This window comes from Rana temporaria, chromosome 3 (assembly GCF_905171775.1).
Source record: "Rana temporaria chromosome 3, aRanTem1.1, whole genome shotgun sequence".
In the NCBI taxonomy this organism is placed as follows: domain Eukaryota; kingdom Metazoa; phylum Chordata; class Amphibia; order Anura; family Ranidae; genus Rana; species Rana temporaria.
In genome coordinates this window covers 212,021,431-212,044,678 of record NC_053491.1, presented here as the reverse complement: position 1 = coordinate 212,044,678, position 23,248 = coordinate 212,021,431, and the positions used below count along the sequence as shown (strand labels likewise).

The window sequence follows — 23,248 nt, the reverse complement described above, 5'->3', positions numbered from 1 at the left end:
TAATTGCTTAATCCACCTAGAAATGGTGGACTTTGCAGCTGCCTGCCCCTTCTTGGGCCCATCCGGTAGAATGAACAGCACATCTGTTTTCCGGATCTTCTTTGTAGCTTTAAGATAGGCCTTCATGGCCCTGACGATATCCAAGGTATGCAGCAACCCTTCCTTTCTGGAAGTAGGTTTAGGGAAGAAGGATGGTAATACCAAATCCTGGTTCAAATGAAAACTGGATATGACCTTCGGTAGGAAGGAAGGATGAGGGCGGAGAACGACCCTGTCCTTATGAAAAACAAGATATGGTTCCTTACAGGATAAGGCCGCCAGCTCCGAAACTCTTCTTGCGGAAACTATGGCAACCAAAAATACTAACTTCCTTGTCAGTAGAACCAAAGGAATATCAGCCAACGGCTCAAACGGTTGTTTCTGTAAACTTGACAGAACAAGATTTAAATCCCACGGACAAAGCGGGGATTTAACTGGAGGTCTAATACGTAAGACCCCTTGAAGGAAGGTCTTAACCAGCGAGTGGGTGGCCAGCGGCCGCTGAAACCACACTGACAGAGCAGAAATCTGTCCTTTGATTGTGCTTAATGCCAATCCTTTATCCACTCCTAGCTGGAGAAAACTTAATACTCTATCGATGGTAAATTTGCGAGAAAGCCATCGCTTGGACTCACACCAGCCTACATAGGCCTTCCAGACCCTGTAATAAATCACCCTAGAGACCGGTTTCCTGGCTCTGATTAGGGTAGAGATTACTTTCTGAGACAGACCTCTACCCCTGAGAATCAGGGATTCAGCTTCCAGGCCGTCAAATTTAGATGCCGTAAGGCAGGGTGGAGGATCGGACCTTGCGATAGCAGGTCTGGCCGTAGAGGAAGAGTCCAAGGGTCTCCCACTACCATCCTTAAGATTAGTGAGTACCATGCCCTTCTGGGCCATGCTGGAGCTACCAGGATGACTGGTATGTGCTCCACCCGGATCCTGCGCAGCAGGCGGGGTAGTAACTGGAGCGGGGGAAACGCATAAAGAAGTTTGAACTGATGCCAAGGGCAAACCAACGCATCGGTTCCGCAGGCCATCGGATCCCTTGAGCGGGATATGAACCTGTCTAGTTTCTTGTTGAGTCTCGATGCCATGATATCCACGTCCGGCACTCCCCATCTTTGGCAGAGTGCTTGAAAGACTTGTGGATGCAGAGACCATTCCCCCGGCCATAGAGTCTGGCGGCTTAAGAAGTCCGCCTGAAAGTTGTCCACTCCTGGAATGAATATTGCCGATATGCAGGGCACATGAGCCTCTGCCCATAGGAGAATCAAGCTCACCTCTCTCTGAGCGGCTTGACTCCTGGTTCCCCCTTGGTGATTTATGTATGCCACGGCCGTGGCATTGTCTGATTGAATTCTCACCGGGAACCCCTGCAATTTTGACGTCCAAGCCCTGAGGGCTAGTCGAGCAGCTCTGAGCTCCAAGATGTTGATGGGCAACTGCTTCTCTGGCTTTGCCCAAGTACCTTGGCGAGTGCAACCATCCAAAATTGCTCCCCAGCCCGTCAGGCTGGCGTCTGTGGTCACTATCTTCCAAGCCACTGGGCTGAAAGACTTCCCTTTCAGTAGATTCTGAGGGTCTAACCACCAACACAGACTTTGTCGGACTCTTGATGAGAGCGGCAACGGGATATCCAAGGCCTGTGGCCTTCTGCTCCATGCTGACAGGATGGCTGCCTGTAGGATGCGAGTGTGGCTCTGGGCGTATGGTACCGCCTCGAATGTGGCCACCAGCTTGCCTAGTAACCTCATACATAGGCGAATAGTCGGTTCTTTCTTGCTTAGAACCAGTAGGATTAATTCCTTGATGGCTTTTACCTTCCTCAGAGGTAGGAACACTCCTTGTTGTTCTGTGTCTAATCTCATGCCGAGATATTCCAACTGCCTTGTGGGCTGGAAAGCTGACTTTTCTCGATTTAGGACCCAGCCGAACCTCTCGAGGTATTGGACCGTGAGGGCCACTGCTCGCTCCAAGCCGGGAGACGAGTGGTCTATGACTAGGAGGTCGTCCAGGTATGCTAGGATCGTGACCCCTTGGATCCTTAGCTTGGCTAGGATCGGAGCTAGGACCTTCGTGAACACCCGGGGGGCCGTAGCCAACCCGAAGGGAAGCGCCACGAATTGGAAGTGACGCGAAGCCACCATGAAGCGTAGATATCTTTGATGTGGCTGATAAATTGGAACATGAAGGTAGGCATCCTTTATGTCTATGGACGCCATGAAGTCGTCCTTCTGGAGTGTGGCAGCTGCTGACCGCACGGATTCCATCCGAAATGAGCGGATCTTTAGATATGCATTTACCATCTTTAGGTCCAAAATTGGCCTGACATCTCCATTGGGGATGATGAATAGGTTGGAGTAGAAACCCAGCCCCTGTTCCAGGCTGGCCGGAATCCGAGGCGGATCGTTTGGAATCCTCGACTCCTGGAAATGAGGAGGAGGAAACCTTAGGAAATCTAATTTGTAGCCTGTGGCCACGGAAGACCGTACCCACTCGTCGGGAATGCTGGCTTCCCAAATCTCTGAAAAGAGTCGCAGCCTTCCCCCCACCTTCGTGGGTGGGGGCGCCCCTTCATAAGGTTGGCTTGGGGGCTGGTTTTGCTGGTTTGCGAAACCACTGCCTTTTGCCTCTAACAGCCTGTCCTTGTGATTTGCTGTTGAAGCCGAAGTTTGCTTTTGCAGGAGGCCGTCGATACTGCTTGGCATTAGAGGGCCCCTGCCCAGGGGAATACTGTCGTTTAAACGCAGGCCCCTGAACCTTCTTCTTAGTTGGCAAGAGAGTACTCTTGCCGTTTGAAATGGTCTGAATGTATTTATCTAGGTCTTCTCCGAAGAGTCGTCCTCCATGGAAGGGGAACCCTACCAGGAGCTTCTTGCATGGGGGCTCAGCCTCCCAGCTTTTTAACCATAAGAGTCTTCTCATATGGATAAGGGATAACGATAAACGTGACGCTTGCTGGATAGAATCCTTGATTGCGTCTACCGTAAAACATATGGCCTTAGGGACATCCGAAAATTCTTCTGCCTGCTGGGCAGGAATAAGTTTAAGCATCTGCTTAAATTGATCCGATAATGCTTGAGCGACCCCAATCGCAGCCACAGCTGGCTGTACTACTGCCCCTGCAGTAGTGAAGGAGTTCTTAAGTAGTGCTTCCAAGCGCTTATCAACTGGATCCTTGAACACCTGTATGTTTTCTACAGGGCATGTTAACGATTTGTTAACACATGAGATGGCTGCGTCCACTGCAGGAGTAGCCCATCTTTTGGAAAATTTTTCTTCCATAGGATATAGGACAGAGAACTTCTTAGGTGGTAAGAAGATCTTATCTGGCTTGTTCCAATCTTGGAACAAAACTCCCTCTAATAGAGGATGGATCGGAAACACAGCATTGCTTTGAGGCGCCCTCAGTGAACCCAAAGCTGAAACCGTCGATACCTGGAGATCTGGTACTGGCAAGTTGAATGCCCTATGGACCAAGTCCGACAATCCTTGAATCCACCAGCTCTCCCTCAGGGAGACTGCCCCAGACTCCTCTGTATCCGGATCTTCGATCCCTGAACCTACTTGGTCCTTGTCCAAGAGGTCGTCCAATTCCCCTGAGGAAAGGACCTCCTCTTCTGAGGGTCCGCGCTCGGGTGACGGAGATCTATTCCGCTTACTGCCCCGCATAGCTGCGGCTATCATTTTACCCATGCTTTTCTGCATCTCTTTTAAAGAGGTGAGTAATACCTCCTCCGTGACCATCTTAGGGTTGGACTGACCCGCGTCAGCTCCAGCCCCAGATCCCGATGGCCCCAAGGCTCCCTGTGGGGAAAGCAGCGGCATAGCATTGTCCGAGACCTCAGACTCTCTGGGGGAATCCCCACCTCTTGTACCCTTGTTTTTTGATGCCATGGTACAATACCGAGGTACACCTGCTACTTATTGGTAACTGGGACTTATAAATAGTTAAATGCCCAAACACCTGTTTGGGGGATAAAAAATGCTTCCTCTCCCCTAGATGACACTTCTCTTTTTTTTTTTTTTTTTTTTCAAAAAAAAATCTTTTTTTTTTTTTTTTTTTTCAAATCTAGGAAAGAAAAAACATTCTGTCCCCCTGAGTAGTATTGCAAGAAAAACTATGAGATGGAAAAGAAACAGCCTATTCCTAGGCTTGAAAACAGTCTTTCTGAAGACTGCAATATTCTTTCTGGCCACTGTGTGTCCTCGGCGCCCCGTGCTTGCCGTTCTGGTCTTTCCTCCTCAGTTCCAAAGTATTGAATGAGCTATATGGAACAAACAAGGAAGGGCCGCCCCTTCCTTAAGCCACTGACCCGCCCTTCCCCCCCAGCAATCTCAAACAGGAAATGCCCCTCCCGACAGGGGGGGGGTGGGGTTGGGAGGAAGGGACCTCTCTGCTCCAGCAAACTGCAGCCATGAGGAGGTCAGCGTTTTGCCTGCTTTGCAGGCCGTGAGGAGGAAGACTGAATGGAGCATCGCCTGGAGGCTTGCAGGTAAGCACAGCTCTCTGACACACACATATATTTTTATATAACACAGGCCCCACTCAATGCTTTTCCAACACTACAAGGGAGGTCACATCTTATGGGGAATAATACATATAGAGCCATCCTATCTTTATGATATGTGACTAGTTTGCCAGATGCAGTGCATAACTTTAGGCATGTCCCCTGTGACCCCCCAGAAAAAACCTGCTAAGAACCAAGTTCCGCAAGTTTTCCCCTCACTTACCTGCTCCATGCCGCAGGACTTTGCCAAGCAAGAGGCCCAATCTTCCCCCATCTCGGTGGGGATGTCTAGACCTTCAGGCCCTGGGTTCCTATGAAGGATCCACTGTCCTGGGCCCATATAGCACTCTGGCAACAGAAACATTAGGCACCCAAAGGTTTCTAAGTTCTGGGCCCAGGGTCCAGCTCTCTAAAAAGAAAAGCATTATGGGCTATACCCCAAGGGTTTGGGGTCCGGTTACTGACCACTTTAGCGCTGAGGCTTTTTTGGACAGAACCGGTTAGCTCACCTAATCCCAAGGATGTGGAGGCAAGCTAAACCATGACTAACACCTAAGACACTGGCGGAAAAACTGAGGTACTCCTCCTATGGGAGGGGGTTATATAGGGAGGGGCATTTCCTGTTTGAGATTGCCAGTGTCTACACCTGAAGGTACTCCATATAACCCATATAGTAATGAATGCCGCTCTGTGTCCCGTGATGTACGATAAAGAAACTTTGTTTTTTCTAGAGTCTGAAAAACTTCGTTATTTTACAACCCGAAAAATGATCGTGTGTACGCGGCATTAGATTATGGCAGAGAGTATTATTAAGGCCTGATGGTCGAAACACATTGGCATTTTTTACTTCCGTTAACCTGCAACAAGAGTACAATGTTTTAGCCGACTTTCATGGCACAAGCCATTCTCCCTTTTATGCATGGCAGTGCGTAGGTTTGGCATTCGATTTTGGCTGAAATTCCACTTTAAGAGCCAGTTCGCACCATAGAAACACAACCTGGATGCGTTCCGGATGCATTTCTGCATGCATGTTTTTGCAATGCAATTATGATGCATTTTGGTGCTTTCCAGTGCTTTTTTTTCCTCTTTTTCTCCTTCACCTTAAGTGGGGACATGTGCATTTTTTGCGTGTTTCAGTGCGTTTTACCACGTTCCAGTACAGTTCGGTGCAGAAAAACGCAGCATGTTCTACTTTTTTTTCTGGAACTGACTGCACTGGTGTGAACTATGCCATTGGAAACCATATAACCTACCATCCATGAGTTTCTGATGCAGGAAAAAAAATGCATTGGACTGCATGTGGTGTGAACTGGCCCCGATGGTAGATGTGATCTTAATTATAATTTTAAATATATAAAATTAAATACAATATCAGTTATGTATGAATTATTATTCACACATTTTTTATGAGCTACAGAATGGTTCTTTGTGGGCACACAGTTTAGCCAATAACATATAAATAGAACATAGTTCTGAGTCAGAATCTGTTACATGCTGGCACTTCTAAAGGGGTACATTGGAAAAATCACATGCCAACCTCAGATAATTTTCTGCATTGCATTTATTAGACATGGGGGGTTATTTACGAAAGGCAAATCCACTTTGCACTACAAGTGCAAAATAAAAGTGCATATGAAATTGCACTGAAAGTGCACTTGGAAGTGCAGTCGCTGTAAATCTGAGGCGGTAGATCTGAAAGGAAGCTCTGCTGATTTTATTATCCAATCATGTGCAAGCTAAGATGCAGTTTTTTATTTTCCTTGCATGTCCCCCTCGGATCTACAGTGCCTGCACTTCCAAGTGTACTTTCAGTGCAATTTAATTTCTAATTTGCCTTTAGTAAATAACCCCCATGGCGTCTAATTATTAGCAAATCTCCAATACTGGATTAAATGAAAGTCTCAAGTTTCTAAAGCTGCTTACAAACAGCAGATGGCAGTGTATGCGCAGCTTGGTTGCCGAACAATCTTTCTAATAGAGGATCTTCATACAAACATGAAAGTTCTCACTAGGTGAACCTGCATGCCTTTGCCTATAAAGAAAAGGGATGGGGGCGCCAGTCTGTCTTTGTGGAAACAATAGTGAACGGATAGGAAAATCCATCCTGGCCTATTGACTTTCCCTGAAGCAGGCCTGGGCAGTGAGAATCAGCTAGAGCTGTGGAAATGCCTAAAAAACATACAAACCTTCCTCAATCTGACTGCAACCATCTGCAATGGGGAAATGTTTTTTTATGTGTTTAGGTACCATAAGAAAAATCCAGACAAACCTGTGCTTAGTTTGATAAACAGGAACTGATTACAGGCAAAAAATAATAGCTAGAGAATAATGCACACACTTAATTCCAGTGGAATATTATACTTTGTATGTGCTGTACCAGAGCATACCTGTGTTGGAACAGCTTTTTGCCAGTGCATCGTATTTAATAGCAACCACAAGTATAATACAAGTTCACCTAAGGCAGGCATGTCCAAAGTCAGGCCCGGGGGCCAAATGCGGCCCCCCTGTTGATTTAATATGGCCCCCCTGGGGATTTGGATGTATATATTGTTTGTGGCCCCCAGGGCCACAAAAGATATATACTGTATTTATTGGCGCAGCCTTGGAGGGGACAGGGAGGGGGCAGGACGAGCGCCGTCAGATTACATGAAGAGAATCTCCTGTTTACTCAGCAGCGTCTGTATTGTAAGTCCCGTCTGCTGGGATGCCATTGGACGACTGTTCTGTCTATTAAAGAGGCCACAGGATAAACAAGGCATTCTCCTGTTTGTAATCTGTTGGCACTCGTCCCGCCCCCTCCCTCTGCCCTCCGAGGCTGCAGATGGGCATCGTTCAGGCTGCACTGATGGCAATGGTAAGGCTTCATTTATGGCACATATGAGGCTGCATTTATGGCACATGTGAGGCTGCATTGGTTGCAATGGTAAGGCTGCATTGGTTGCAATGGTAAGGCTGCATTCATGGTAATTGTAAGGCTGCATTCATGGCAATGGTGAGGCTGCATACATGGATATGGTAAGCCTGTGAGTGTTATACGCCGATAAATACGGTATATCCAAATAACACGCCCAAGCTCATCCTTAGTCCTAAGCAGCGCTCTGGGATTCGTTGGGGCCACAAATAAAATATATACAGTAGATCCAAATAACACGCCCGAGCTCATCTCTTCACCACACACAGCCACAAAGGCAAGAGAATTCTTGTTGGGCCGTGTATTAGTGCTCAGACGAACACACTTAGGCAGAATTTTAATGGTTCAAAGAATGTCAGGCAAAATAGTCGGCCATTCACGCATTTTCATTTAATCAAATCTGGCCCTCTTTGAAAAAAGTTTGGACACCCCTGACCTAAGGGCTCTTTCACATGGACGGGCTCGGTCATTGGATCTGGTGGATGAAAGGTCCTTGTCTGCTCCGCTTATACAGAGCTGACACAGACAGCCCGGTTTCCTCTATGGGCGGATGAAAAAGGGCCACCTGTTTTTTTACATTCGACTGTCATCTGATGCAATCCGCCAGATGAATGGGGAACGGGAGCCCAATCCAACAGTTTTTAGAGGATCGGATTGGATAACAGCAGGTATAAACGGACACATGTCCATTTACATCTGCCGCTTCATAGAGAGCAATGGATGGTCCACCTGTGTGAAAGAGCCCTAAACAATTGCAGGTTTCTGCTTTTAAAAAATGCCTACAAATAGGTTAAATTTTAGTTACAATGCAAACCTTTTTTTCGGTTACAATAACTTGACAGTCCAAAAGACAAACTTTTGGAATAATTATAAAAACATGCATACACTGATCTGATAACTGCTGCTGCTTTGCTTTCTAATCTGGAAAAAAAACAAAATTATTTTGATAGTGCTTTGTTTTCTTAAATTGTTTTAAGCTGAGATTCACACTGAGGGGGGGAATAAAAGCGTGCAAGTTCAGCTGAACTCGCACGCTTTCATTCCCGCTTGTCAGTCCCGATTTCAGCGACATCTGTGAAGGTTTCTGCACAGATGTCAATGGAAATCGCACCACGAAATCGCCAAAAGTAGTACAGAAACTACTTTTGGAAATTGTGCACCAATGTGAACCAGTGCGAAGGGTCAAATGTCTGACAGCCTATAAATGCCTGCTAACCACTAGTCAGATTCGACCCTACATCCTTACCATTGTTGGTCAAGCTGGAATCTGATTGGCTGCTATGAGGCAGCACAAACTGTTGCATACAGTTTTTTCATAAGACACTGACAAATAATGGCCATACTTGATAAGGGACTACAGTTCTTTTAAAAAATATGTAGGAGATCAGCCCAATAAAAAATATTTTATTAATGTGTGTTATATGTCTGAAAGAGGGAGAATAATAATGTGATTTGGTAGTACAGTGTACTAGAAATAATTTCCTAGTTAGGTCTTATGCACAAGGACTCTTACAGGCATTTTATATGCTTAGAGTAAAATTCCTGGAGCTTTCCTGTACCTGGGGAGCCACAGCTGGTGTGTACAGCCTGCCATACAAGTGAATGGCTGTACATGACCGTAGTTGTGTAACTACTGATGAGTCAGCGGTTTTACCCGCGTATGCAGGTATGACATATTTCCTGAACGCCAGTGTTCATTTTGGTCGACCAAAATATTCAGTGATGAAAACTGAACAAAAATAAAAATAAAATTTTCAGTTTAACCACTTAAAGCGGAGGTTCACCCTAAAACAATGATATACCATTCCATCCAGCATACTGCCGATATGTACATTATGCTGTTTTTTTTTCACTGTACATACCGTTTTATACTTCTTTTTCTTTTCTGACTCCCGCGGGGAATAGGCGTTCCTATGAAGAGGCGTAGATGATTGACGTGCAGATTAGGGGCGCCACGTGTTCAGAAAATAGCCGGACTGGGACTCGGCTCTATGCGGCCCCTGCGCACAGACTAGGAGCCGTGTAGAGCTGACTGCGCAGGCGTCGCATAGAGCCGAGTCCCAGTTCGGCTATTTTCGGAAAGCGTGACGCGCCTTATCCGCATGTCAATCATCTACGCCTCTTCATAGGAACGTCTATTCCCCGTGGGAGTCAAAAAAGAAAAAGAAGTATAAAACGGTATGTACAGCGGGAAAAAACAGCATACTGTACATGTCGGCAGTATGCTGGATGGAATGGTATATAACTGTTTTAGGGTGAACCTCCGCTTTAAGGACCAGGCCAATTTTTAAAACTTGTTGTTTTTTTTTTTAATTTCTTAGAACCCCTCTAGGTTGTTTTTAAGACACCCTAGAGAATAAAATGGCGACCATTGCAATACTTTATGTCACAACGTATTTGCGCAGTGATCTTACAAACTATTTTTTTTTTTGTGAAAAAACACACTTTTTTTAATAAAATAAGAAAACCGTAAAGTCAGCCCAATTTTTTTCTTTATATTGTGAAAGATAATGATGTTACGCTGAGTAAATCAATACCCAACATGTCATACTTCAAAATTGCACCAGCTCGTGGAACGGCGACAAACTTTGACACTATAAAATCTCCATAGGTGATGTTTAAAAATGTCTAGAGGTTACCAATTTTGAGTTACAGAGGAGGTCTACTGTTAGAATTATTGCTCTCACTCTAACAATCGCGGCGATACCTCACATGTATGGTTTGAACACCGTTTACATGTGCGGGCGCAACTTACATATGTGTTGGATTTACGGGGGACAGGGCGCTTTAAAAAATATATATATATTATTATTTATTTTACTTTTTATTTTTACACTGTCCCCTTTAAAAAAAAAAAAAAATGTGGATCACTTTTATTCCTATTACAAGGAATGTAAACATCCCTTGTAACAGAAAAAAAAGCATGACCTCTGTAATGTGAGATCTGGGGTCAAAAAGACCTCAGATCTCATATTTACACTTAAATGCAATACATTTTTTTTTTTTTAAAGTCTTTTTTTTTTTTTTCAAAGAAAATGTCCCTTTAAAGCGGTAGTTCCCCCTTTAAAAAAAAAAAATGTTACCCTTAGGCCCCATGCACACGAGACGCTGCTAAACTCGAGTTCAGAGGCATTTGGGCATTTTTTTCAACTGCCCCTGAACACATTTAATGTTATCCTATGTGTCCATGCACACAATCACGTTTTTTGGCGTTTCAAAGCAGTTGGGTTTAGGGCCGTTTTTCCAAACCCAAAATTTTGGGTTCAGAAGCTTTCAGCTTTTGCGTTTTAGACGCAAATCGCGGCAAATCGCGGTACCGGCGTTTTGCCGCGATTTCGTTTATAGGCGTTTTTAAAGGTGACCTATTTTTTTACATTAGAAATCTCAAAAATGATGGCAAATGATGAAAAACCATAAAAAAAACATAAAAAATGTAATTGCTTGCATTGCATTGTGGACAATCCACAACTTGTGGCAGGTGACGTGGCCAGTGGACAATCCACAACTTGTGGCAGGTGACATGGCCAGGTGACGTGGCAAGTGGACAACCCACAACTTGTTGTAGGTGACGTGGCCAGGTGATGTGGCAGGTGACGTGGCCAGGTCACGTGGCCAGTGGACAATCCACAACTTGTGGCAGGTAACATGGCCAGGTGACGTGGCAAGTGTACAATCCACAACTTGTGGTAGGTGACGTGGCCAGGTGACGTGGCAGGTGATGTGGCCAGGTGACGTGGCAGGTGACGTAGCCAGGTGACATGGCAAGTGGACAATCCACAACTTGTGGCAGGTAACGTGGCCAGGTGACATGGCAGGTGACGTGGCTTGGTAACGTGGCCAGTGGACAATCCACAACTTGTGGCAGGTGACATGGCGAGTTGATGTGGCAGGTGACGTGGCCAGTGGACAATCCACAACTTGTGGCAGGTGACGTGGCCAGGTGATGTGGCAGGTGACGTGGCCAGGTGACATGGCAAGTGGACAATCCACAACTTGCGGCAGGTGACGTGGCCAGGTGACGTAGCCAGGTGACATGGCAAGTGGACAATCCACAACTTGTGGCAGGTAACGTGGCCAGGTGACGTGGCAGGTGACGTGGCCAGGTGACGTGGCCAGTGGACAATCCACAACTTGTGGCAGGTGACGTGGCCAGTTGATGTGGCAGGTGACGTGGCCAGTGGACAATCCACAACTTGTGGCAGGTGACGTGGCCAGGTGATGTGGCAAGTGGACAATCCACAACTTGCGGCAGGTGACGTGGCCAGGTGATGTAGCCAGGTGACATGGCAAGTGGACAATCCACAACTTGTGGCAGGTAACGTGGCCAGGTGACATGGCAGGTGACGTGGCTTGGTGACGTGGCCAGTGGACAATCCACAACTTGTGGCAGGTGACGTGGCCAGTTGATGTGGCAGGTGAAGTGGCCAGTGGACAATCCACAACTTGTGGCAGGTGACGTGGCCAGGTGATGTGGCAGGTGACATGGCCAGGTGACATGGCAAGTGGACAATCCACAACTTGCGGCAGGTGACGTGGCCAGGTGACGTGGCCAGTGGACAATCCACAACTTGTGGCAGGTGACGTGGCCAGTTGACGTGGCAGGTGGCGTGGCCAGTGGACAATCCACAACTTGTGGCAGGTGACATGGCCAGGTGACGTGGCCAGGTGACGTGGCAGGTGACATAGCCAGGTGACATGATCAGTGGACAATCCACAGCTTGTGGCAGGTGGCGTGGCCAGGTGACGTGGCAAGTGGACAATTCACAACTTGGCAGGTGACGTGGCCAGTTGATGTGGCAGGTGACGTGGACAATCCACAACTTGTGGCAGGTGACGTGGCCAGGTGACGTGGCAGGTGATGTGGCCAGGTGACGTGGCCAGGTGACATGGCAAGTGGACAATCCACAACTTGTGGCAGGTGACGTGGCCAGGTGACGTGGCCAGGTGACGTGGCAGGTGACATAGCCAGGTGACGTGGACAATCCACAACTTGTGGCAGGTGGCGTGGCCAGGTGATGTGGCAAGTGGACAATTCACAACTTGGCAGGTGACGTGGCCAGTTGATGTGGCAGGTGACGTGGCCAGTGGACAATCCACAACTTGTGGCAGGTGACGTGGCCAGGTGACGTGGCAGGTGATGTGGCCAGGTGACGTGGCAGGTGACGTGGCCAGGTGACGTGGCAAGTGACACGCTAAATACACGTACACTGCTGCTCTCTCAGCTGCTCTGGTCTCACAAAATAGCTGAAATGGTTAAATAATATTGTTTTTTGAGCTTAGGGAGGGTCTTATGATGTTTCTTAACCAAATGCTTATAAACGCAAACGCGGTAAAACGCGGTAAATCGCGGTAAAACGCCGCGAAATTCGCGGCAAAAACGGGTGTTTTAAACGCCGGTTTTTGCGTTTGAAAACTTGTGTTTAGATGAGTTTGCATTTGCTTCTCGTGTGCATGGGGCCTTAGATTGATGCTCATTTTGTCTAGGGGAATCGGCTAGTTGTTTTAAAATCGAAGCTGTACTTACCGTTGGAGAGAGCGATATTCTACGCTGCTTCCGGGTATGGTCTTCAGGACTGGGCGTTCCTATTTTGATTGACAGTCTTCAGACAGGCTTCCGACGGTCGCATCCATCGCGTCACGAGTAGCCGAAAGAAGCCGAACGTCGGCGCGGCTCTATAGGGCGCCTGCGCACCGATGTTCGGCTACTTTCGGAAAATCGTGACGCGATAGATGCGACCGTCGGAAGCCTGTCAATCAAGAAGGAACACCCAGACCCGAAGACCATACTTGGAAGCGGCAGAGAAGATCGCTCTCTACAACGGTAAGTACAGCTTCGATTTTAAAACAACTAGCGGATTCCCCTAGACAAAATGAGCATCAATCTAAGGGTAACAATTTTTTTGAGGGGGAACTACCGCTTTAAGCCAGTTGGGCCGAAGTGACGTTTAATGTCGCTTCCGTCATCCAACGTCATTGAGTCAAGTGGGGGTCATCATTCCATCACTCGACTTAGTGCCTCTGAGGGGAAAGGATCAGATTGTCTCTGTCGCTACTGACGGCTCTGGTAAGCGGAGACGACTGGAACGCGGCGGTAGGGGGGTGGGGGAACTTTCCCGCCGCCGATAAAAGTGATCCTATGGCGAATCCACCGGCAGTGACCACTTTTATCGTAAAGCGGACCGACCTCCGTTTAAGAAAATACAGAGGTTATGGCAGATATCTGCTGCCATAACAACGGTATTCAACATCAAAGTACCAATGTATAACGACGGCAGGCGGTCCGGAAGTGGTAAATTCAAAATACTAAAATACGACCAAAACTAAAATAGCATTTTGGTCAAAAGACTGACTAAAACTAAATCGAAGTTTGACGTAAATAATTAACACTGCTGCATGCACAGGTTTCGGGATCCCCAGGAATTTGACCCTAGGCATATAAAATGCCTTCAAATGTCTGTGAGCATTAGACCTAATGCCGCGTACACACGATCATTTTTCGGCATGAATAAAAAGTTGTTTTTAAAAAATATGTAATTTAAAATGATCGTGTGTGGGCTTCACATCATTTTTCGGGTTCTGAAAAACTACAAAAAAAAAATTCTAACATGCTGCATTTTTTAACGACATTTTAAACAATGTCGTTTTTCGGGTTGTAAAAAAACAGCGCATGCTCAGAAGCAAGTTATGAGACGGGAGCGCTCGTTCTGGTAAAACTACCGTTCGTAATGGAGTAAGCACATTCATCACGCTGTAACAGACAGAAAAGCGCAAATCGCCTTTTACTAACACGGAATCAGCTAAAGCAGCCCCAAGGGTGGCGTCATCTGCATGGAACTTCCCCTTTATAGTGTCGTCGTACGTGTTGTACGTCACCGCGCTTTGCTAGAGCATTTTTTTAAAACGATGGTGTGTGGGCAACGTCGTTTTAAAGATGAAGTTGGAAAAACTTTATTTTTCTACATGCCGAAAAACATATTTTTTTTCATGCTGAAAAATGATCGTGTGTATGCGGCATAAGAAGTAAAAGCCATCAACTGTTCCAAGAAGCATCTTCTCAGTCAAAAAGAGAGCAAACAAGGCAATACATTTTATGTACACGTCTACTTACACAACTGGACCCTCAACAAACAGGCATTTGTGTGATTCCCAGCAGTACAGTAAAGGCTCCATACTAAACAGGCACAATGATATATACTATAATGTGTTTGCATCTTTATATTAGAGCAAGGCCAACAGAGCTGGCAAAGGATCATAAATACAAGTCGACTATTGCAGCAGGTCATCATAGAAACACAGCAATCTAAATATTCCTATACCTGAAAGAGCATGTATGCATCTTTAGCACATGGCTTAAGAGTGCTGACAGATCTCCTATTACTGTTTCCAGTGACAGGCACGGGTTGCTCCACAGCATCTGCATACAATAAAGAGACAGAATTAAATCTTTCACACACACTAACAAATTACCCTCATGTTTTACCAGAATATCTACATTCATTTCAGCAAATTACCAAAATACATAGGTCACATTTGGCTTTTATTACACAGAAATGATGAACAGGACCCCTTAACACATAATCGTAAAAGATAACGTCCTAAACTCCCACTACGAGCTGAGCGCCTGGCCTTGTGGGTCAAGTATTGTATAATTCATGATGTGGGCAAATTCATGGGAGGTCCTGAGAAATTGACAGCACAGCAAAAAAAATAAAAAATTCACATCAAAGTATATCTAAACCAAAACAAAAAACAATTTAGCATACTACACCTTTCCAGTATCCAGTAAACAAACTTATTTGTATGCACTTGCTTGCATTTGGAAAAAGGTCTGCGAATCTTTAGGGCCTTTAGGTTTTTATTGACTTTAGAATTGCTTTTCTCCCTGTACAAATCTATGGGATTTCTAAATTAGCTGAGCAGTGGCTCTCTCTCCCCCCCCCCTTCTCGCAGGGCAGACTGATAGCAGCGGGAGCCATCAGCTCCTGCTGCTGCCAATCAAATTCTGTGACAAGGGAGTAGGAGCGAGACACACTTTTTGTGTCTACAGACGCAGGCAGTGTGGTTCAGGATCAAGCCCACACAGGAATCAGCTTCCCATGGGGAAACTTGCAGAAGGAGGAGCCAGGAATGCAAGCGGAGGAACCCAAAAGAAGAGGATCAGGATCAAACCATTGCACAGAGCAGATAAGTGTGACATGTCATGTAAAAAATGTTGACAATCACAATAAAATATAGATATATGGACAACCTTCTGCATCTCTGTACTGTCCTTCAGCAGTGGTGTCAACCTTCTACCTTAGTGTAATAGAATTCTGCTAAGCTAAGCTCCATCAGTATGAGTACAAAATACAGGACTAGTAGGACAGTGATTTTTAACTTGTGGTTTACAAGCAGGTTCCAAGTGGGCAATAATTATCTATCTTCCTCAATTACTATTGTAGCTTCCTAACAGACTTTCCAGCACTAAAGATGCACAAATCAAAAAACAGCCGACACACGAATGCAGCAATAACAAGACAAATGCTGGAAAAAACTGAATTAAGAAGAAGCATTTGTGTGTCGGGTGTTTTTTGATTTGTGGAACTGTTGTGGACTTTCCAGCCTGAACTCTGCATTTATCTTATCCTACCATGGAGCTTGGGTAAACTATAGTGTTTTCCAGCACTTAGACCCCTTTCACACTGAGGCAGTTTTCAGGCGTTTTAATGCTAGAAATACCGCCTAAAAACCGCCTCCCATTCATTTCGGTGTGACCTTTCACACTGGGGCGGGGGGTTTGCGGACGTTAGGAAAAGTCCTGCAAGCAGCATCTTTGGGGTGGTTTAGAGGTGCTGTATACAGCGCTCCCAAAACGTCCTGCCCATTGAAATGATTGAGCAGCACTTCCAAAGTGCCTGAAAAGCACTGAAGCGCCGGAAAACTGGCATTTTTAACCCCTTCTTCATGGTTAAAAGCCCCCCGCTGTTGGCTGAAAGGTGATGTAATAAAGCGATAAAGCGCAGCTAAAACGAGAGGCGCTTTATCGCTACCGAACAGCACTCATAGCGTGAAAGGAGTCTAAATATGATGCACACTATGGAAAAACCCTGGTAGTTTTAGGGTCAGTTCACACCATATGCAGTCCAGGTCGTTTTTTTTCTGCATCAAAAGCACATGAAAAGTAGGTTATATGTTTACAGAGCCATAGTTCACACCAGTGCTTGCAGTTCCAGAAAAAAAATAAGTAGAAACATGTTGCATTTTACCTGCAATAAACTTTATGCTGTAAAATGCATCAAAAATGCACTAAAATGCACTAAAAACGCACTGGAACACACGTCCTTATTTAAGGTTTAAAAAAAATAAAAAATAAAAAAAAAAAAAAAAGAAGAGGGATAAAAGCACTGTACTACATCAAAAACATGCAAAAAGTATCTAGAACGCATCCGGACTGCGTTTCTATGGTGTGAACTGGCCCTTAAAGGTTAAGAAAAAAAGAAGAGGGGGGGGGAAGATGCACTGGATTGCATCAAAAACGCGCATGCAGAAAAGCATCTGGAATGCATCCAGACTGCGTTTCTATGGTGATACCTGGCCCTTAGTTTAAAAAAGGTGCCATTTCCTAACCATCAATTCTGGGAAAATAAAATCTCACTATGATAAAAAGGCCCGGTCACTGGCATTCATTTTTATATTAAAACCCTGCAAGAGCATAATACATACAGGACTGATCATGGAGACCTGGGTGCCATAATATCCACTTACAGGTAATAGGATAAACCTCCACATTGTAGCAGAATCCTCCAGTGAGAACAAGAAAGTGTAATAGCATTTTATAATATCTAGAATTATTGTTTTTTATTTGACAGTTTGGCACGTCACTTTTTTTTCTACCTTTACCTTTATGCCTTTCATCTTCTGCCACCATCCTCTCAAATACCACAGTAACTACTTGTCGTACGGTTGCTGCCGCTGTGTTATTTGTTATGCTGTCTTTTGTGAAGTGCAGTCTAAAGCAAAGAACAATTGCCTGAAAAAAAAAATTGGGAATGTTACTAAGGTTTGAAAAAGACAAACAGTGTAGAATCTTTGGCTAGCTTCATCAGTCTACATTCAATTTATATTGCTTAACCTGAATTGCTGACTCTCTCTTATGAACACCATAGGATTCTATATCGGAGCCAATTCATATTTCGTAATTCACAGATATACAGAATGGGGCAGATCCACATAGATCTGCACCCGCGCAGCGTATCAGAGATATGCTACACCGCCGTACCTTCCCTGGCGTTCTTTCAAATCCTCAAAGATTTTGCGCCGTAAGTTACGTCAGCGTAGTGTATTTCTGGCGGCGGAATTCAAATCGGCGATTAGGTGGCGTGTTTCATTTAAATGAAGCGCGTCCCCGCGCCAAATGAACTGCGCATGCTCCGCTTTGAAATTTCCCACCGTGCATTGCGCGAAAATGACGTCGCAAGGACGTCATTTTTTAAACTTAGACGTGACTTACGTCCATCCCGATTCACGGACGACTTACGAAAAAAAAAGAAAAAATTTAAATTTCGACGCGGGAACGACGGCCATACTTAACATGGCAAATCTAACTATACGCCGCAAAAAAGCAGCTTTAACTATACGCCGGTAAAAGCCGACTAGAGACGACGTAAGTGAATGCGACGGCCGCGCGTACGTTCGTGGATCGTCGGAAATAGCCAATTTGTATACCCGACGCGGAAAAAACGACGCGGACGCCGAAGTATTGCATCTACGATCCGAAGGCGTACGAAGCCGCACGCCTGTCGGATCAAACCCAGATGCCGTCATATCTTGGTTTAAGGATTCAAACTAAAGATACGACGTGGGAAATTTGAAAGTACGCCGGCGTATCAGTAGATACGCCGGCGTACTCTCACTGTGGATCTGGCCCTATATCTTTACTTTCAAGGCAAAGCTGTGTGTAAAGGCATTATAAACCTTCTTGCCTGCACCTTGTGTCTTTCACCTATATAAGATGTGCACGGACTGTGTAGTGTCATCATGTCATTTGTTGGTCTGGAACAGTCTATAGCAGAGTAAATCTTCACATTCCTTTATCATTAATTTCAGTTTGTGTACAAACTTGCTGCATGGTACTGCACGGGTTATTGACTTGTCTGAAAACCAACACTTCATGTGAAGAAACTACATAAGCCACAATCTGTGGGTCTTTCAGTCTATTGCTCTGCAGGTGAGAGCTACAGAGCAACTAAATCTGACACAGACACGCACAGGCAGAACAACTTACAGAGTTCAAGTGATATGAAATATTTCATAGTGGGCTCTAACATTTGTGATGCAGAAGGAAACATTTGTGATGCAGGAAATGGAAAACCACGAACTGGATGCTGAGTGACTCAGAACAGAAAGTTTATTCGTCCTTTTACTGGATAGGGACAGGCTAACTGCAGCATGGAATTTATCAGACACTAAAAACAGCAGCTAGATAATGTAAACCCATCATTACAATGTAAAAACAAACAGGGAATATAATTATACTAAAGCTATTTTTTTTTCTATTCTGTGGGTTGTACTGGATGGACCGGTGTCTTTTTATAACCAGATTAACAAGGTTGTAAACTCTTTAAAAAAAAAAAAACTGCAAGACAAAAAGGCATAATGAGCTAGTAGTAGCTTGTAAATACTTACCTTAAAACAAAGCTCTCTCAGAGGCGCCCGCACACCGCTGACATTTTCCCCCGAAGTTTCTTCCAAGTTCACCGGCTCCAGCGATGTGATTGGCCTGAGATGCGATGATGTCACTGTGGCATATGCGCGCGGGAGCCGACTTTCACAGCACAGGACTCTGAAGGAATGGCCATGGGTCGCTGGTGATGTCACTGACTGCATGCAATGTAAATATCTCCTAAACGGTACATGTTTAGGAGATATTTTCACTACCTATAGGTAAGCCTTGTTATAGGCTTACTTATAGGTTATAGGCATACTTATAGGTAAATGTCTGCAGAGGAAGTTTACTTAAAGCGGAGTTCCGGCCACAATTTCACTTTTTAAATATAAATACCCCTGTAATACACAAGCTTAATGTATTCTAGTAAAGTTAGTCAGTAAACTAAGGCCCGTTTTGTTAGGTTGTTACAGCATTTAGACACTTTATAAAATAGAAATTGACTGGGGCCATCTTAAGTGTGGGCATCATGAAGCCAGACTGTATGACTTCCTGGATTTCAGCCTTGCAGATCTCGCACATGCTCAGTGCTGCACAAGCAGTGTAATAGGTTTCAGATCAGGTTTCAGCACCTGTACTGTCCAAGTCACATTCTTCGAGACTGGGGAGTGCACAGACTCCTGGAAAGTTACACCCACTACATTCCCAGGAGTCTGTGCGGTGTAGGTTAGGAAGCTTAAGCACCTAGGTGCAGGAAGTGGGAAGATTAACTGTTCTGCCTAGCAACAACACTTTGAAGGCATCTAAAAAAAAAACTTTTTTCTTAAAGGACTAATGCCATTTTTTTTTTAAACTACTGATGTAATGTTATATTTATGTGTGGAACTCCACTTTAATCTTTAACTATGCAAATAAAACGAACATGAAAGTGTACAATGCCTCCAAGAATAAATATAGAAAGATGATAGGACATGGAAAACAGAAAATATGAGCATCACTGAAGAAAACACAAAATATGCTAACTGAATAATTATTACCTTTGACAGAGCATCGTCATGGACCACTGTATTAGTTGTCAGAAGTACCAAAACCGTCTGTAGCAGCTTCAGTTCCTCTAAACAATTCTCCATGAGCTGCCATAACATGTTGATGATGTTTCCAGCAGCAGCCTTAAAACATACATAAAAATCTTAAATAGAAATCTGCATGATTGGTTCCTATTAATAACTGTGGTCAGGCAAAAATAAAATATGTTGCATTAAAACTGACTAAGGTGTCGCAGGTAACATGCTGAGTGGCTAAAATGTTTCATCCTCTGCAGTTGGTCACTTGTTAACGTCAAAAAATATATATTTAATTATTTCAAGTAATTGTATAGCGCCAATAATTTATGCAGCACTTTACATACATTAGATGTGTGTGTGTGTGTGTGTGTGTGTGTGTGTGTGTGTGTGTGTGTGTATATATATATATAGATAGATAGATAGATAGATAGATAGATAGATAGATAGATAGATAGATAGATAGATAGATAGATAGATAGATAGATAGATAGAGATATCTCTCCATCTCACACACACACACTGTACTTTCACATTAGTAAACCAATTAACCTACCAGCATGTCTTTGGAGTGTGAGAGGAAACCGGAACACCCAGAGGAAACCCATGCAGGCACAGGGAGAACATGCAAACTCCAGGCAGGTAGCGGCGTGGTTGGGATTTGAACCGACTACTCTGATGCTGCCGGGCAAAAATGCCAACTACTGCCCAATCTAGTAACATTTTCTTATAAACAACCCTGAAGCAAAGCTTATGGATATATATGCCAGTATGTTCCCCTTATCCAATACCATCATATCTCACCAACATACACACCAGAGCATGAAAGGGGGTTACTCAGCAAAAAATCAACCAACAGGAGGCTCCAGCTCTGTTCCGTGAGAAACTTGCTAAATCTGAATCTTTGAGTGTCGAGTTTGAATCCAAAGCTGACCATATACCATATATTTTTAACAGATTCCTCCATCCACACAAACCAGGTGGATGGAGAATGTCACCCCCCCCCCCCCACACTGATTAGTGACTGCAGCCACCGATTGAGAATTTTTTTTTTGCATGTTCCTTAGACAGATGTTGATAAAATGGCTGACTTCTGTCGAGCAGGGACAGCCACACACTGATCAAAAATCATCCTGTTCTTGCTAAAACTGCAAAACTCAATTTAAACTTTTACAGAGAGCTGCTGAATGATAGTCAGCAGCTCTTTGAGAACCGAGCGATCAGCACTGTTAAATTGCCTGGTTTCAAGTCTTAGGCTGGGTTCACACTACGGTTTTCCCGTCCGTCAGCCGCATACGATTTATATGAAAAACCGTATGCGGCTGAAACGGACGGGAACGTATGGAACCGCACATATGTGCGTTTTCCATTGACATTAATGTTAAAAGGAAAACGTATGCGTTTGCCATACTGTTTTAAAAACGACCGCAAAACCGTGGTTGAACACGGTTTTGCGTACGTTTAAAAAACATTTTGCCAGCAAATCGTACGCACCCGGATGCATCTGAGTGCATACGATTTGCAATGCATTGTCTATCTATACGTTTTCCCGTCCGGGCCCGTACGTTTTCAATACTGAAATCGTATGCGGCTGATGGACGGGAAAACCGTAGTGTGAACCCAGCCTTAGAGGCGACCTGGGACAGAGGCAGCATCAGACCCATGCTGCATCCACCTAGGCAAGTATGCCTAACAAAAAAAAAAAAAAATATATACTTCTGTTTTAAGGCAAATATGCACAATGAAGATGTTTAATCCCCATACCTCAGATACCACTTCATGTGACATGAGCCTCTGGATAGCAGCAAGGCAAAGCTGAGTGATTTTCGGTTCTTTTGTTCCGCAACCCATAAGAAAGGGTTGAACTACTTCAGAACTATTCTCCTTCAAAGCTTCGGGAAGGATGAGAAAAGATACAATAATCATGATTAAAATACACTTACTTGTCTGTGTTAGAAATATTAAACAGCCAGAAGGAGACAATATCGTTACGCCACAAAAGTGTGCTCTTTTTAACAAAAATTCTTATGTAAAAGGACTAAAATTACCTGGTGATCCTATTTACAAGCCTCTTGCCACATGTACCGTTTAGGAGATATTTACTAACTCACCGACAACGCTATACAGCCACAATACAAATGGCTTCTCCCCTCAGCATTGCCAGGAGCCGTAAGCTACTGCGTCTGATTATCTATGCAAGAGAGCGCTGTTTGCGTGGATCCACTTTGCATATGCTGGAATTATCAGACTGACCTCCAGGACTGCTCATGTAGTGTCTATGTGTGATGCCACGTACACACGGTCGTTTTTTGTCTTGTAAGAAAACGTTGTTTTTTCTCATAAAAAAACGACGTTGCCTACACACCATCGTTTTTTCAAAATGCTCTAGCAAAAGGTGGTTACGTACAACACGTACGACGGCACTCTGTTCCATTCAAGCCCGCGCCATAACTTGCTTCTGAGCATGCGCGGGGTTAAAAACGTTGTTTTAAACGTCCTTTTAGCCCACACACGATCATTTTTGATGACACAAAAAACGACGTTTTGAAAAACGACATAAAAAATTGAAGCATGTTTGAAAAAAAAAAATTTCGTTTTTCAGAAGACATAAAAACGACGGTATGCCCCACACACGATCATTTTAAATGACGTTTTTAAAAATGTTGTTTTTTTTCATCACAAAAAACGACCGTGTGTACGCGGCATAAGGCTAATGCCACGTACACGAGATCGGAAATTCCGACAAGAAAAACGTGGATTTTTCCTGACAGAATGTTGGCTCAAACTTGTGTTGCATACACACCGTCACACAAATTTTGCCGAAAATTACGACCGTCAAGAACGCAGTGACGTACGACGAGCCGAGGCCAAGTTCAATAGGTAGTATGACTCTTCTGCGTGATTCTGAGCATGCATGTTTTTTTGCGCATCGGAATTGCATACATGACGAGTGGATTTTCTGATAGGAACTTGTTCCGTCGGAAAAAATAGAGAACCAGCACTCAATCTTTTGTTGGCGGAAATTCTGACAGCAAAAGTCCGATGGAGAATACTCACTGTCGGAATTTCCATCCAAAAG

At 44.6% G+C, this 23,248-nt stretch overlaps 1 protein-coding gene across 4 annotated transcripts in view; it reads right to left on the bottom strand.

Annotated features, from left to right (window-relative positions):
- MON2 (MON2 homolog, regulator of endosome-to-Golgi trafficking) overlaps nucleotides 1-23,248 on the bottom strand; it is a 209,976-nt gene that overhangs the window by 155,255 nt on the left and 31,473 nt on the right. For all 4 annotated transcript variants that reach the window (XM_040344211.1, XM_040344213.1, XM_040344212.1 and 1 more), the window contains exons 3-6: nucleotides 21,934-22,061; nucleotides 20,146-20,277; nucleotides 17,344-17,473; nucleotides 14,781-14,878 (exon numbers count right to left, since the gene is read on the bottom strand). In XM_040344211.1, coding sequence (XP_040200145.1) covers nucleotides 14,781-14,878; nucleotides 17,344-17,473; nucleotides 20,146-20,277; nucleotides 21,934-22,061 — 488 coding nt within the window. The remainder of the gene's footprint in view (nucleotides 1-14,780; nucleotides 14,879-17,343; nucleotides 17,474-20,145; nucleotides 20,278-21,933; nucleotides 22,062-23,248) is intronic.